General features: G+C 35.9%; 1 protein-coding gene across 5 annotated transcripts in view; it reads left to right on the top strand.

Annotated features, from left to right (window-relative positions):
* Nucleotides 1–16,735, top strand: part of LOC127380456 (cadherin-12) — a 545,741-nt gene that overhangs the window by 482,348 nt on the left and 46,658 nt on the right. For all 5 annotated transcript variants that reach the window (XM_051609381.1, XM_051609385.1, XM_051609384.1 and 2 more), the window contains one exon: nt 15,697–15,884. In XM_051609381.1, the coding sequence (XP_051465341.1) occupies nt 15,697–15,884 (188 nt within the window). The remainder of the gene's footprint in view (nt 1–15,696; nt 15,885–16,735) is intronic.

Consider the following 16,735-nt stretch of genomic DNA (forward strand, 5'->3'; position numbering starts at 1 on the left):
CCCTGAACCTGGAAATCTTTTGGGAAAAAATCAGTTATATATTAGAACCTCCAAGCCTTCATGTGTCACAGTGGTTTGAAGCAAAATACTACACTTCATAATAGTCCACTTATTTCATCCTTCAGGCTCTTGGGCATGTAACAGCTGATCCCAATTAGGTATTACTGTTTTGTCTGTTCGTTCCACAACTGCTTCTGTTGCTAATTTAACCTTCTCTTGAGTCCCCCATAAAGAAGGATTAAAGAATAGAAAAATTCCGCAGATATTCTACACTGAACACAAAAATAATTTATTAAGAATTACATTTGCGCTCTTATGTTCTCTGAGCACTTCTTCTGTATCTCAATTTTGAGTTGGCTTTACAGAGTTCCCCTCAGGCTTTTGCCTCCAGATGTCTTTAAAAGATAATTATTATTAGCTTGTTTGCCAGAGATTTATTCAAACTATTTTTTCGTTTTCTTTTTGCCTCCTTTATTGTGGTTTTAGAGACAAATCAGATTTTATCGTTCTTTCTGTTTTCTTCCCTGGGACACAACTCCTTTTTTTTAAAAACTGTGTTCTTGCTTTTATTAGATATGTTGTTAACATTTACTGATTTGTGTTTTAATGGCTGTTGTCCATTTGCTGTGGATCTTCAGAATGGTGTTCCTAGACACCCCTATTCCATTCAGATTTTTTTATAGTAGTATCTCTCAGTTTTATTTATTTCACTTTTTTTTTTTTTTTTAAGCTGAGTGCAGTCATCATGTAATCTTGGCCTTTATTGCTCCTGCACAAACACTGCATTTAAATTCATTATGGTTCTTGTAAAATTTAGAACTAAAGAACTTTTCCTGACTAGCTAGTGTTAATACTCTTCTCTTCTTTGAGTCTTCTTTTGACTTAGAGTTTCCTTTAACAAACATCATTATTCCTCCCCTGATAAGGTCTACTTTGCCTTCCCTGGGTATTTTGCTCATGGTACTGCACTGCCTGACTGATTTTATTATTTCCCACAGATTTTGAACATACCTGTTACGCTGAGATTCTTGTTTAGCATTAGACATTAAAGTTGCCTGTACTCGTCCCCATCTTAACCCTTGGCTTTATGTTGTGGCTTGCTTTCTCTTCATTACTGGACCCTAATTTTATTCTGTGTGATCTACTATTTCTGCATTTCCTACTGAACTCCCATCCCCTTCTGTAGCATTCTTCAGTGAAGAATTTGTGTGTTTTCATAGAATCATTCCAACACCTGTAAGTATTCCTGAACTTTTCACTTAGAATCACAGTGGTCATAGGAAAGTTTTTAAACTTTCTGAAGCCTGTTTTTCTTACAGCCAAAATGAAATGAATTCTGCATCTTCCCTATCATAACTTAGTCTTTAGAAAATGCTCCTACTTTCCAATAATGTGAATCCCTTCTCCTTACACTTTTTTTTCCTTCTGGCGGCATTAAAAACTTTGCCTTTCCATTTTTCTCTCCCTGATTGTACCTAGTGAGACAGTTTTCAGACTATGCTACTATTGATGCCCTTAACTTCAGCTTTCACTTGTCCTCTTAAGCTTCACACTTATGACCTCTCCCCAGTCTTACCTTATTTTGTCAGAGCTCACATGGACTACAGCCACTGGAGCCTTCTTGTGTTTCCTGACATCCTACCAAAATACTTGTGAGATGCCTCAAATCTGGTTAACAAGTAAATCATCCCAGAGGGTCTCTTTGAACCACCAGTCCCACTGTCCTTCTCCTTACTGCTTATTAAGCCACACACCACTGCAATCTGCCCCTTCCTTTCAGTTGGAGACCCTGCTGCTGGAAGCATAGCACAATTGAAAGAGGAAATAATGTAACTGCCAGAAAACTGAAAAACGCAGTGTGTTGCCAAGTTTCTTGGACCCACTGCTCTTTTCCATGACTGATTTTCAGTTGCATTTTATACTGTCTTTGGTGTTAGGAGCCTTAGTAATTTTCTATTTTATTGTATGCCTTCATCTACTATGGTGTTGCAAAAAATACACAAGTCTCACGTAGCATCAGTTAGTGTTCATGACACAGAGAAATCATGGAATATATCAGTGTCTTTGAAGAAGATAGCCTTGAGGCCTCATTTAATGCATGCACTGTAGTTATGGCGTCTTTGCCCAATTGTTGCTATGCAGAAGGAAAAAATAAAGAAAAATCACAAGAGACAAAGCTTGTCTTGTGCTTTGCATGCTAATAGGGTTGAAAACTTTTCCTTTCTATTATATCAAATGGCACAGGAGCAGAATTATAGCAGTGACTCACAACAGAACAGAAGAGAATGATATTGGATGTTTTTCTTGATATTGAAAATAATAAACATTTATCATGGCTTACAACTAAAATGCCATTTATGGGGACTCCAGAGCATTGAAACAAGCTTGATCAAGGCAGACAGTTACCTGAAATACTTTTTTTTTTTTTTTTGAGTTGTGTTACAGGTAACATTTATATTCTCGTAAGCTAAAGAATTCTGTTTAATCAAAATAATTAAAACAGGGATCTATTTTTCCAGTCCTATTTGGTTAAGTGGTATGTGCTAATTAAAGGTAGGCAAAAATAATTGATAGAAAAAAGTTAAGTATGAATTCTTTTCTAATATAGCATCTGTATTTCTCTGTTTTTTTCTTTGAAAAGGTTGGTGTGATTCAAGAGTAAATCCCCGCTAGGAAATGGAGTTTTTAATTTGCTTGACTACAATAGATAAAAGGATACTTGTTCAGAATTTTAGTTTATGTGAAAAATAAGCCTTAGAAACAGGTCTAGGTAGGTGCCAAGTTCAGGCCTGGGAACACCTCAGAGCCTTCTCTTTTGCAGGGACCAGCATTACTCATTGTTGGCCAATAAAGCCACCAAGTCCAAGTGCAGACTGAAAAACAGGACTGAAAGTCCTTTAACACTATCTGCTGCAGGACAGATAGTGTTTGCGTCACATAACAGGACCGGGGAAATCAAAGATGCCATGCTATAGATTACCTTATCACATAAGAAGATATTATCACAGAATACAATTTAAATTTATTTTCTGAACTCAGTTAAACTGAAAAAACAGATTTCACAGCAGAAATGGGAGAGCATAAATTATTAATAGTTGGAAGAAGCTACATTGCTAAATAATACATTACAAGCTTGCAAAAAAAAATGTATCACAGAACACCTTCATCTCATTGAGGGTCCTTTAAGCAGACAGGCAGGTTCGGGTAGGGTATCAGTATCCGGTGATGAAAACTCACCAGCTATCCTGCTGAACATGTAATTTTTTATTTAGAACCTGTGCTTTTGAACATAGTCAGTGGGGAACTCCCACCTTGCATGTCTCACAGTAATGAGAGTGCAACAAAGGGGAAATACCTAAACATTTCTGTCAGTTGTTTTGCCCACATTTCAGAAAACTGAGTCACTTTAGAAAATTGTTATTTTCTTTATAGATAGAAGGAAAAATGAATCTAAATTATTTCATTAGTTGAAATTTCTTTCCAAAAGTAATTTAGAAAAGTCTTGCCTGGCTCTTCATTAGTAAACTGACTTCCTGCATTACTGTGGATGTTTCATTGTTAAAGGTAGAATTTTTTCATAAATATTAAATAAATTATTCATACCAATGTTTGATTATTTTCCAAACCAGAAAATACTAATGAAAGACTGAAAGGAAAGTTATTTTTCCTATCATAGCATCAATGTTCAAGCAATTAAATGCAAATTTGGTATAACACAAAATTGCCTTTAAACAGAGAAGAGTCAATAAGAGGTGTTTATCTGTAGACACGCATCCTGATCCTGAAGGGCCTTTATCTCTCAGCTACTCAATACACGATAGCTGGGTATGTAAAAAGACACGTCAGTACATCCTTCCTGGAAGCTAATGGGCTAACTCTTAATGCATCAAGCATTAGACCACTCTGAGCTCTGAGCTAGCTGCAAGGAAAGATGTGGATTGTTTCCAACTCTTAAAATTAGTTTAAAGGAAGGATGGCTAGGTTATATTTACTTAAACATTTAAATGACAAAAACTGTATAATTAGTTGGTATAAATTATGTTTTATGGAATCAAACCAATTAAGTGAAGTGGTTGATTCATACTTTGTAAGGTTATTGTGCTTCAGTTTCCCTGTCTCTTCTTTTTGTTCACTGATGACAGAGCAACTGTGAAAACAGTTTAGAAAAATAAACCCTTCTATGCTAAGCAATAAAAGCATGTGAATCATTTTAGTCATAGTATGTCTTTTTATTTCAATATGACATAAATATACTTTTAGAGGATAAGGCCTTCGTATAGAAGAAAGGCAACTGATTTTTTAAAAGTATATACTTTCCATTCTGAACAAAGCAAATAAAAGACCATTCTCAAGTGTCTTACAAAGTCAGCAATAAGTTGGGTTTATTTTTAAGGTGTGTATTTCTAAGGTGACACTCCCTTAATTTACTTCTCTTATTCAAAAAGAACTATTTGGCCAAAGCTATGTTTTATCATACTATTTCCAACTCACGGGAGAAATCAATATTGTAGGGGAATGACTGTAAACTGTTTTTAACAGAAGAAGAATTAATGAAGGTTTGGACCCAGTACTTGAATTTTGTTTACTTTTTCACCATTTGGCTTTTAAAAAACAGCTCTCTGATGTTCAGAAACCATTTATCAGGGCTGCTTGGCAACCACATTTAAAATGTTCAGACGGCTCTAGAGCAACATCTAGACATCACAAGGGCCAGATTTTTGCTGTCATTGCTCTTCCCAGAAGCATCCTGGTGAAATCCATCAAGTTAGTTTGCATAAAAGAGCATGGCAAATTTCCAGAAATGCTGACCTGCTTGGAAAAAGAAATGCAACTATTCGTCTTTCTGCTAATGACACCTTAAATAAGGCAAGGTTGAAGAATTGGTCCTCTGCACATCATCTGCCTGTCCATACTGTAGAAGTCTGCAGCTAATTGGATTTTGACTTCAAGAGTGCCAGTACAATGCATCTCACAGAATGTATTAAATTCTCCACTGGAGACAGCAGAGGAAACAACAATCTTAAATAGAAAAGCCAACAAAGCAGACAATTCAGAAAACAGAAAAAATATATATTTCATTGATGCAAATTCAGGAATTTCAGTACAAGTAAAAAAAGTCTTAATAAAGAGAGCCAGCCTTTTTTTCCTCTAAATTGTATAAACTTTGCATGCTACTTCAATGAGCTATCTATTATCTATTTCAAAATTATGATATTAGGAATACAATTTGCGTGTTGTTACCCTCAGGTAGCATCTATTTTCAGTGATTATTTATTGGTTTGTGGCATATTTTAATAGGTTTTATTTCAAGTATTAAAATATATAGAATATTTTGAAAGAAAAGACACCTGAGTGCTGAACTTGGAATAGCCTGCCTATACATACTTATGCTCTGAGGATTGAATACTCTTATTATGTTTATTTATTTATAATTCTAGGAAACTTAGTACATCAGATAAAGTGCACACATACTGTTTAGTGTAGATTTTACTATGTAAAAACAGGTTATTTTTGTTCACTCAGTAAACTAAATGTGGCTGATTCCATTCATGTGGCTTTGAACCAGTCTTGCTGAGATCTTATTGCAAAATTGGATTTGGATGCAGAATGCAAATAAAAGGTCTTCTGGTCCACATGAGACAGAAAGAAAAATATTTTAACTCACTGCTTTGGATGAGTGGTCTATGAAAGAGAACTTTCTCAAATAACGGTATTTGCTTTTAAAGAATTCAGAAGAATGCAACACAGATTCTACCCAGTAGTACATTAGACATTTACAGAAAAAGACTGAGATTAGGACAGTAATCTGTTTAGTATTCTAAAAAATTAAAATAATGAAAGCAGAGGTTTTGAATTAAGAAAAAAACCCACAATAAACAACCAAAACCAAACAAAAAAACAAACTCAGTGGATATTTATTCTCTCTCTTCATGGACAATTTGGACAATTTGCTAGAAAACTTACCTGGGATTAAGGTTCAAAGCTTTGATGTACTAATTAAGTATTTTAACTTTCTGGGAAGTTATTTAGGTAGAGAAGTATCAGGTTCTTTCTGGACACCTGTTAAAATTTGTGCTTTGTATATGTCACTTGTAACTTCATTGGCTCTGAATACTCAATGAAAATGAGTCTATCTTCCATTGATTTAAGAATTTGCCTGGCAGGCAAGATGTCCTAATTCAGTTCCAGCAGCTAATTATTTATTTTATACCAAATGGGAGATACTTACACAAGACAGGTGGACAGATTCATTGCAGACTAGCCTGCAGGCAGTGATTAGGTGCAAGGTGAGTCAGAGCTTGCTTTGAATCTGAAAGGGAGGGAAGGTTGACTCCTGGACCTACTCCATCTTTATTTTCTAACCACTATGCCATAAAACATAAAGGGAAAAAAGCACCAGTTTGGTTTTGTAAACCAAGCATAAACCTTTTTATGTCATAAAATCTGAAGCAAGTCTGATTTCCATTCACCTGTGAGTTTTAAATTAAAACTGTATTTTTTAGTTGAATATATATTTTAACCAACCGTTTCAAGGAATGATAGAAGACAGGAATGCAAAAATTCTAGAAATGAGCCCATGCAATTGGAAGCCAATCATGAAACCAGCAGACATGAAGAGATCATTATAATTTTGGATTGTGATACCAGTGAGTCACTTAACTACAACTTTCACACCAGCAACACAATACTGAAATCAGTGCGTGAATGAATACTAGTAGACCAGTATTTGCATAGTGCTCTTACTGGAATCAAAGGAGGACTTATGGTAACTCCTCTTCCATCCAGATTCCTTCCAAGTCTCATACCTCTGTACTATCTGCATCTTTGTCTCCCCCTCCTCTGACCTTCTCTTTCCTCCTCACCCTGTTTATCCTTGTGTTAGATATGCAGTTTTGTTTCCCCTATCTTAAAAGTGACAGAAATTTATCCTTGATCTCATTTTCATCTTAGAACTTCTGTGTAGTCATCTTCTCCTTCTCAAGTGTTTGTTTTTTCTCCCAGTAATAATACTGCTAAAATAATCCTTTGTTGGTTCTCTTCCAGCTCTGAGTCTCGCTGCATTTTGCTGTACTGGGATCATGAGTGTTCACCATCCCAGAGGAGCTCTTGGGAGCTCCATCTTGCTTGGTTTGGCCACTACACTGTCAGCTCAATGCCCTTTGCCTGATGTTTATATTGGACCCACCCGAATTAGCTACATATTTGACAGCCAGTCATAAAAAAAGCCTCTGCAATTATAGACTTTTTTACATAAAAGGTATACGTTGAGGACTTAAAGAAGGACATAAGAGTGTCAGGGAAAGTTCCTGGACATTTAAATAATCTGTACTGTTAGCCTTAGTGCAGTCACTGGGCACAGTTTTGACCAACACCAAGTAAAGCTTTTTCACACAAATTCAGGGCATTTGGGTAAATTAGCACGGACTGGGAATTATTCTCTTCAGTCACTTTCCATGAAGCTGACCAATTTTGTTATGGGTAAATTAATTTAATAGCATGGAAACAGGCCATTCTATACTGGATAGCTTCTGAGCCACAGAGTACAACTGAAATTTCTTTGTACAGTTGTACCTTTTTTGAGCCTATGCTTTGCAGTCCAGGCCATGGAGCCCACCTTGGGTCATAAGACCTGACAGTTAAGCAGGCTTCTGTTACTGTTCATGGGTGTGCAACATAAAGGAGTTAATACAAAATTCAATATCTATACAGATTTCTATTTACACTTATGCCAGCTTTCTCTTAGGTATTTCTTACTCCTTTCCACCCCAGAAGTTTTCAGGCACTTTCCGTTTGAGCTGATTTGCCTCCAGAATTCGATGTAGTCTTAGTAAAAGCTCCCCAGAGACATTTTGGTTTTGGTTGTTTTTGTTTGGTTTTTGTGTGTGTGTGTGTGTGTGGTTTTTTTTCTTGGTAACTGTCACTATTGCATGAACTTGATCATAAAGCATCTTGAAGAGTGAAACATTTGATCCAGACTGAACTACCCAACTGAGGAATAATATTTTTAAAAAACCTGAGAAATTAACTGGAGGAGGAAATACTCAGTTACCACAGATTTTCTCAAAACACTAAATGTTTGGGAAATGTGATGTCTGCTACATTTGTATTGCCTTTTAACTTCCTTGAGAATGCCTAACTAGCAAAGGCTATTCTTAGAGGACTTTTTGGAGCACTGATTGAGTGAAACAAAAAAAGCTCTAAAACCCTAAACTGAAATAAATTGAACTCTCAGATGCAAAGCAGAGCATGAAAACAAATGTAGCTGTTTCTTGGTACTGTTTCATAACCAATTAAAAATATAGGGAAGTTGTCACTAGGTAAAATGTAGTTATATGATTGCACAGTAAGCAATAGTCTAAGAAATACAAATTAAAACAACAGAGGTTAGAAGATAAATATTATCTATTGGTCAAAAATTTCCACTGTTAGTCTGCACTTACCCAATTTATTTCCCTCCAGTCATCAGGTTGAAGTGGTAACTGATCATTAACAGCAAGATTTGTAGGTCAGTTATTTTTAAACACATCATTATCATCATAGGAGGTGATTGTCATTAATAATTGTCATTTACATCTGCTACCATCTGTATAAAAGGTGTAAAAAATACAGCTCATAGACATTCGACAACCTTTGGCAGGCATGACATTCATTCCACCCCAATGCATTTTCTGTGGGGAGTGGTGAAGAAATTGTTAATTCAAAACATAGAGATTATTTAGATTGGATGCATGAAATTATCCACAGTAACCTTGGAATAACTTAAAAGTAGCATGCACCTCCACGTACTCTCTGATACAGAAAAGTAGCTTGGGCTACAGATTTAACAGCAACATGTTGCCTTGCAGTGCCTTGAGAATCGGTTGCAAAGTGACTCTAATATCACTTGCTGCATCACTGTAATTTCTGGCAGCATCTACCTTTTTCCCCATGGTCTTACATCCAAACAAGAAATCAATACAGGCTTTCTGCTTCTGACCATTTTGTGCTTGTTTTCTGAAAAGTTAAAGGCTACTGTGCAACATGAAGTGAAACAGACCATATGTAATTGTCTCATTATAATCACAATAGTTTAGGCTCATGATTGTCAGAAAAAACCTAACCACCACAGCTGTAGTCAAAATTTTAGATGTTCTCTTCTCTTTGAAAAAGCATTAAATGGGAAGCCCAAAATGTGCTTGCAACAATCCAAAGTTTCCTACTGACAGCAATAGGAGCTGCAGATGCCAAGCAGTTTGGAAAATGTCTTCTCTTGGGTCCAAAAAATATGTTTAGTTGAATTTTTGCATAAAGCAAGCTATAAAACTAAAAAGCAATAACATAAATATTCTAGAGGAACTCTTTCAAGTTTTCTTTCAAATTCATGACAATTATTTTTCTCTTGATGGATTCTACAGCAAATTTGTTGACTTTATAAATTAAGAGAACTATCTATAATTAAGCACTTGCTACCTGCAGATTTCATTAAAAAGCAGTATTATGTAGATATCTCACCTTTAAGCACTTAAATTGGAAGATGAAAATACCACTTTTGATAAGCATACTTGCTGTAAAGTATTAGGGACCACAAATGTGAAACCAACTGCCATCCTATGGCATATTTTTTTGGTCTATATGACACACTGAAACACAAGTATTTTAAGGAGACTGCATACAGTAACCCCAAACTTAGAACAAAGAACAGTAAAATGTGCTTGGTGATATCACTTTTTATTTAAAAATTTTAAAAAATAATTTTCTGCTTCAGACTGTGACAATATGGTGAAGAAAAGTAATATGTATTTTAGGGAAAACCAATTACATAAAATGTACCCAACAAGCATGTGAACCTTCACAGAGAGTCCTCTGACTAATACAGATCTTGAGCGTGTTTTGTTTAGGTGATTTTAGGCATGCAACTTAGTGTGACTTGGAGGACTAAAGATAAGGACCTAATTTCCTTAGTCGATGGAGAGAAAAATGATTCTTCCAGCACAGATGATTTAGAGCACTTGGCTGAGATCCCAAAGTAAAGTATTTGACCACATTCTTAAGAGTGAATGAATTATAGTATGATTGTGTTATTATATTTTATGCCAGAGTAATAAAGAAAATATGAAAAAGCTTCTTCAAGATATTTAAGAAGCAGAGATGTTAAGCAGAGCATTGCAAACTCTGTGTTCCATCCTTGGCAATATACTTTTTATCATGTTAACATTTCACATATATAATACAATTTAAATTTTATAGAGGGTATCGGTGTATTGATTTATTTAATAGTGATTATGTGATCACCAGAATATTACCAATAGACCTTCCTGATAAATGCTAAGTACATGTTGCCTGAGATTCTGAAGAAGGGAAGACATTTGCTCCTGAAAAGTGTCCTTTTCTTACCTGTGAGGCATGCTACATCCTGATAATTTTTGTAAGCACTACAGAACTTGCATAAAGACTTTTGATGCAAGCTTTTATATTATACCCCAAAATATAGATTCTCTAATTATATTTTGGATTTTTTTTCTGATTTCTTTAATTGGTAACAATTTCTTAATTAGTAGACTTCCCTTCAGGGAAGGAAGAAAGAGGATGGCTCCAAAACTCAGTCTGCTAGCTCACCTGAGGGGCTGATAGAGTCCTGGCTTGACAGCTGCCAGCTCAGGGGAAGCTCTGTCGTGTGGATTACCCTAAACTTGAGCCTGATCAAACTCAGAAGCGGTTTTGCTTCTGCTTGTTTTGTGTTGAAGAACTAGGGACCTTTGGACATCCAGGTTCTCTGCAGTTGTAGCTCTTGCTGTATGTAGACCTTGGGATCCACTGCAGAGAATCAGGACTTTTTAAGAATGGTTATACTATATCTAATGAAACCATAAACCCTAACTCAGAGCAGTGGGTTTGAAGATGGAAGAAGCCTTGCCATAGTTGAAGTTTTACCAGTCTATGCCAGGTGATGCGTGATGGGCACCAGAGCACATGGTCACAGAGCCTGTTCTTTTTCTTCCCTATGCAAGGTCCTAGCCCTCTGCAAGGCACAGAACTGCAGCTGGGAGAGACATGAAAGATGTCTCTCTCTGCTGTGCTATATCACATCTTCCCAGTTTTAGGAGCACATACATCAGGTGTCCCTCATCATTAGGCTGTAGCTGATATAACAGGTTTGGTATACTTAGTATCTGATTGTATTTACAGTGTTCTTTCTTTTGCCTATTACACTCTTGTAACAGTTGTCTTTGGATTCTTCCTAAACAGACAGAAATCAATGCCCTTATAACCTGGCCAGGGTAAAAAATGAAATGTCTTGGTAACTTAAGCTGACAAGAATGTTACAATATGCATAAATATGTTTGGTTTTGTTGTTTTCCTGAAAAAAAAAACACACAAAAACAACAGACAAACAAACAAAACCCCCCCAAAAAAACACACCAAAAAACAATCCACCCTAAAGATTTAGATTGAAAATAAATAAATAATTTTATTTCAATGTTGTTGCTTATAAGATTCATGTTTGCATGATTAACTGCAATGCAATATTTTAGCAGCTCAGAGAGAGAATTGAAAAACATATAGACGAAGAAAAAGCTGGAGAGGATAATCTTGCATACACACAGTGCATGTATGGTGACAGATCAGAAAAAAAATAGCTCAAGTAGCAGTTACAACTGTTTGTTTTTTGGTCATTATGAAGTTAGCTTAAGTCTTTAGATGCTAACCTGGGTAATTTCTTAATGATTATTTTGCTGATGAGATATAATTATTGTTTTCATTTCTTATTCTCATCAGAACTGAAAAACTTTGGTAAATGATGGTGTGCCTATAAATGGCAGGTGTGGAGAAAAAAAAAAAAAACACCAAAAAAACCCCTTTGTAAGTAAAAATCAATCTCCATAACAGCTTTTGAGCTTTAAAAACTAAAACTGATAAATAATGCCGAAGACCTGTAAATGTGTGCTGAATTTCAGTCAGGACAACTGATTACATGACACTTACTTGCCTCTGATTTCTTCCCACTATGAGCTTTGCAATGGTCTTTGTTTTAGAAACTAGGAGGCAGCATGTATTAGTTGTTAGCTCACCTCCACTTCGATTTACCAAATGCTTTTGGAGCTGAGTAATAAGCCCTCTCAGTCATTTCAGCATCAGCACGCATTTATTTTTATCATTCTTACTGATGCTGCTCAACTTGAAACTCCAAGGCAGTTTTACACCTTGAATCACAACAGAGGCAACACAGGCTTTATAAGGGAATGGCTGAACACTTATGTTAAGCTACATAATCAATGAGCTTTCTCTAGTTTTAAACTCTATGTTGAATTTTAAGTGTAATTTCAGTGTGAAGTGTTAGTTAAGCATGTCAACTGGCACATGACTTTTGACCTAGAAAAGATAATTTTTTTTTTTTCTTAAAATTCCATTTACAACAAGGTGAAAAATCTTGACCAGTCATTATATTCCCTCTAGCTTTCCTGTATGTGAAAGTATTCTGACATGCATGCAATATAGATGATTGAAATCAGCAAAAGTGTAACTAGTTGCAAAATCCAGTTTTGTAGTGCAGTCTGAGAAATAAGAGCTTGCTCCTTTGCTACATCCTATATCGTTCATTCTTCACAAAACCGAACAGCAAACTTAGAAAACACATTCAGAGGAGACTTCTGCAAGTAGAAAAAAAAAAAAATTAGGCAGAAAAGTCACATGAAGCAATCTATAAAATCTGACAGAACTGTCGGAGCAGCGTAACCAAGTGCTACGTAAGTTTGTCTAAACCGCTTGTTCCATCATTCCTAGAAGTTGCAGAGAACATGGTTTTCAGGACCTTTGGGAGTAAAAGCCTATTACTCAGCCCTGTTTCAATATACCTCTATAGCAAGTGGAGGTAGTAGTGTACACAGGTAAAATGGACAATAAAAACTAAATAATGCTAAACTGAGAAAGTCCATAGCAAGTAATGTCTTCTAGAAACAGAAAAATAAAAAGCTACAAAACTGTCTTTCTGTTACATTTCATGTGTAGCATGTATTGATCATTTCAAATGTCCTCTGTACAAAGACTGTTTTATAAGGGGGAAAAAAAAAGGCTCTCATGCTATTCATTATACTTCAACTCCTGAAGTTTTTCCCTGAGCTGGCAACAAAATTCATGATTTGTTTTAATTTATTTTATTCTGAAAGTCTGTTGTCACAGTAGCCCCATTAACAGCTTCCATATGATGTGAAAATACTATTACATGAGGACGATGGCAGTGTAATTACATACTACATCTTCAGAGATCTGACTCTGGCAGAGTTGAAGATTACTTCAGTTTCAAATTAATCTGAATGACCCCATCTTTACTGGCGTTGAATTTCTTGAAGTGATGAAATGCCAAGTCATTGAAAATAACTGATAAAAGCCTAAACAATCTGAAATGAGTAATGTAGTGTTTCTTGGACTTCATCTAAGTCCCATATGCTTTACAGCCAGGTACAATATTTTACAGAGAATTGGGGGGGTGGGGGGGTGATGGTGTTTGTTTGTTTGCTTTTTAACAAATCTGAGTGTTCTTCTATTCACTAAGAATATATCAACAAGGCAAAGAAGGAAAAATCCATTATCGTATGCTCTTACATTTTACATTCACCAAATGTGGCTGAAAAATGTAAACACTGCAGCAATGATTTCTGTCATGCAATGTAGGTGTCTGTAAAAGACCTGGGCGTCTGGGTTGGAACTGTGTTGTGGAAACATAATATAAGACTCAAGTGTAGGCAGAGCCCTCTTGGGTTCCTTTTCTTCCACCTCTTCTGAATACTTGCATAGCAGAGACCCAGTAATATGTATATTTGTAAATACATTAAAAGTTTACTCAAAGTCACTGATGTACAACTAAGAAACAGCTGAAGCTACTGTCATCTTGATAATATTTTAAGTCATAGTGATCCTTTGCAACTGTTAAAAAAAACAAGAGAAGAAGTAAGGCTTCCTTTAGTATATTCCCTTGGAAAAAGAAGGAAAGATTCCTTTAGCATGTTCCCTTGTAAAAAATAGTGAAATGACAATAGCCCAACCTTTAGTAGCTCAGTCAGAGCAAGTGTGGATGCTGACACAAGCAGACTTGACTTAGGGATTTTCTTAAACAAATAAAGGAAGTTTTGGTCTTAGATATACTTTGCATACTGATGGACAGATGGGGGAAGCAAACAAAACACATTTTTTCAGAGGCAATCAAGCAGACAATTATATAGGTACCATAGCCCAAACTACTAGCTCACAAAAGAGCAGGTTTTCTCATAATCCAGCAGTGCTAATGTCACTTTTTTCCTCACCTCTAAGTATTGTAAGGCGGAAAAAGCTGACACAGCATCCATTGTAAAGTAATAACTACAAGGAACTGTTTAATTCAGTGACTGGACGCAGAAGTCATTTATCCTGCTGTTACATGATATACAGCTTTTCAGAGTCTTATTTTGTGAAGTATGACTGAACCAATAGCAGGTGGAAAACTCTGAGACATCCCCCTGATATGCCTCAGTCACTGATGCCCATCCTGCTATAGTACTTAAACAAAGGTGTACATTTCCTCCTGTATGTTCACATTTAGTGGAACAGAGAAGGTTATTGCAGATGTTTTCCTGTGTCAAAGGGGCTGCTCTGTGAGAGCTGTTGCAGGGTGACCCAGGAAAGCAAAATGTTGGGACAAGCAAATGCTAGTTTTATTGAGAGCCAGCATGAAGTGAATCAAACACCACAGATGTGCTGAAGTCTTCTCCAAAAGCTGCTGGCAGTTTTGACAGCAAGGCTGCTGTGTGAGGAAGGCAAGTAATACCTGCCCATTGGAAATACCAGCCAGAGTGGTGTTCACTGGCAGCTGGGCAAGGTAACAACCCCAGCAAGAGGCACAACTGAGGAGAGGCAGGCACTTCAGCAGCAGTGTAATAAGCCAGGGTAATATGTTTTAAACTAAGGCCTGCTGCTACTGGTGTCATTAAAGTCAAGGCTGACTCAAAATGCTTTGGATCTTGTCTTTTAGCTATTTTAACTCTCATATCTAGCAGTGTTTCAACGCAACTGGTTCCCTGAATGAAACCATTTTGTCCTCACATATCATCAGTAATTATTATTTTTTAAAATTGTAATTTATGGGGCATTTTTTAAACTTTTATTACCATTAATAGTAAATAAACTGAAAATAGAAGTGTGCAGAGCTAAAAATGTTTGCCACTTACCTTTTAGTAAGAGCACCCTCTGGCGGCTAATCTGTAAACTATGCCTTTTGTATCCCCTCTCACGAATACTAAGAGTAATTTTGATACTGAATACTACAGGAATGGGCAAAAATTATTTTTCCATTATTTTTTTTCCTTTCTACTACTGTGAAATGCATATATATGTTTTCTAAAACAAAATAAAAACTCAAATACTAAAAACTGTTAAACACAGAAGGAATAAAATGCTTATAAACATTCTGTCTACAAGTAGTATTTAATAATATAGATAGTTGGCTTAAGAGATAGAAATAGGGAAGTCCTTACAGTTGTATTGAAACATATGTAGAAATTTGGGTAAATTAGCCTGTCCAGTGGGTGAAACATGCCTATGTTTTGAATCGTCTGGGTTTTCAATCTCATAATTTTATTTGGATTATTTGTCTGTTTATTTCACACAAGCTTTTCAATTTTAATCTGACATAATATGTTGATCATCAAGAAATCCCAAGAATTACTCTTTACTATTTAATCACAGGTATCTTCCATTTAAAAGTACCTGAGTCCTCTCGTGTTGGTTCTGCTATTGGAAGGATCAGAGCTGTGGATCCTGATTTTGGGAAGAATGCAGAAATTGAGTACAACATAGTTCCAGGAGATGGAGGAAACTTGTTTGACATCACAACAGATGACAACACCCAGGAAGGAGTCATAAAACTGAAAAAGGTATGTGGTATGTAGGGTGTAATGTACCTATGTCTCAAATGAGAAACTAGGTAAGAGTATTAAATTATACCTGGTAAGTACACAGAGTACCTTTATTAGAAGCGGTGGTTGTGATTTTTAGTATTAAAAGAATTCATAGTGTAGTGTTTAATTTAATATAGAATTAGGTTATATTTTCACAAATAACGTCCATTTGCGTGGCAGAAAAGTAATTCTTATCTCTGTCTAGAAAGTATAATTTATCTTTTATGGAAAATTTTCCATGTAAAACTATGTGAAAAATGCTCCACTTCACAGCATGTTATTTTAATAATGAAGCTGTTGTACAGTGCTGTGTGTAGTCTGCTCAGGATAGAGGATTCACAAGTGGTTGCAAAATGACATGTCCTACTTCCAGTCTCCTAATAATGTCCCCAACAGCTGGTTATCAGATATTCATATAAAGGAGCACACTGCATCTCAATTGTTGATTGTTTCTTTAGTGTACTAGGATAATTTCAAGGTTACTGAATTAATGAATTTCAAAAAATGGAAAGCACAAGCGTCATTTGGAATATAGTGATTAAAGCACTCAACAGGACAGATCCAAAGCAGGGACAGTCACATTTTAACAAACGGTGGTCTTCTGAGCCCAGGCATGTACCAGTACACCAATGATCAACTTTTTTAATAAAAAAGAAATCTGAACCAGCAGCTCATTTTGAAAGGCCAGGTTATGTTTTATAGACAGCTCATGTTTCTAGATGTAATTTTTGTAAAATGAGCACACTTTTGAGCTAAACACTTAACAAAGGTCTGGGAAGACGAGGGTTCTGAACATGTGTATTAACTCAAGCTTTAGGAAAAAAGAA

This window comes from Apus apus, chromosome 2 (assembly GCF_020740795.1).
Source record: "Apus apus isolate bApuApu2 chromosome 2, bApuApu2.pri.cur, whole genome shotgun sequence".
Classification (NCBI taxonomy): Eukaryota; Metazoa; Chordata; class Aves; order Apodiformes; family Apodidae; genus Apus; species Apus apus.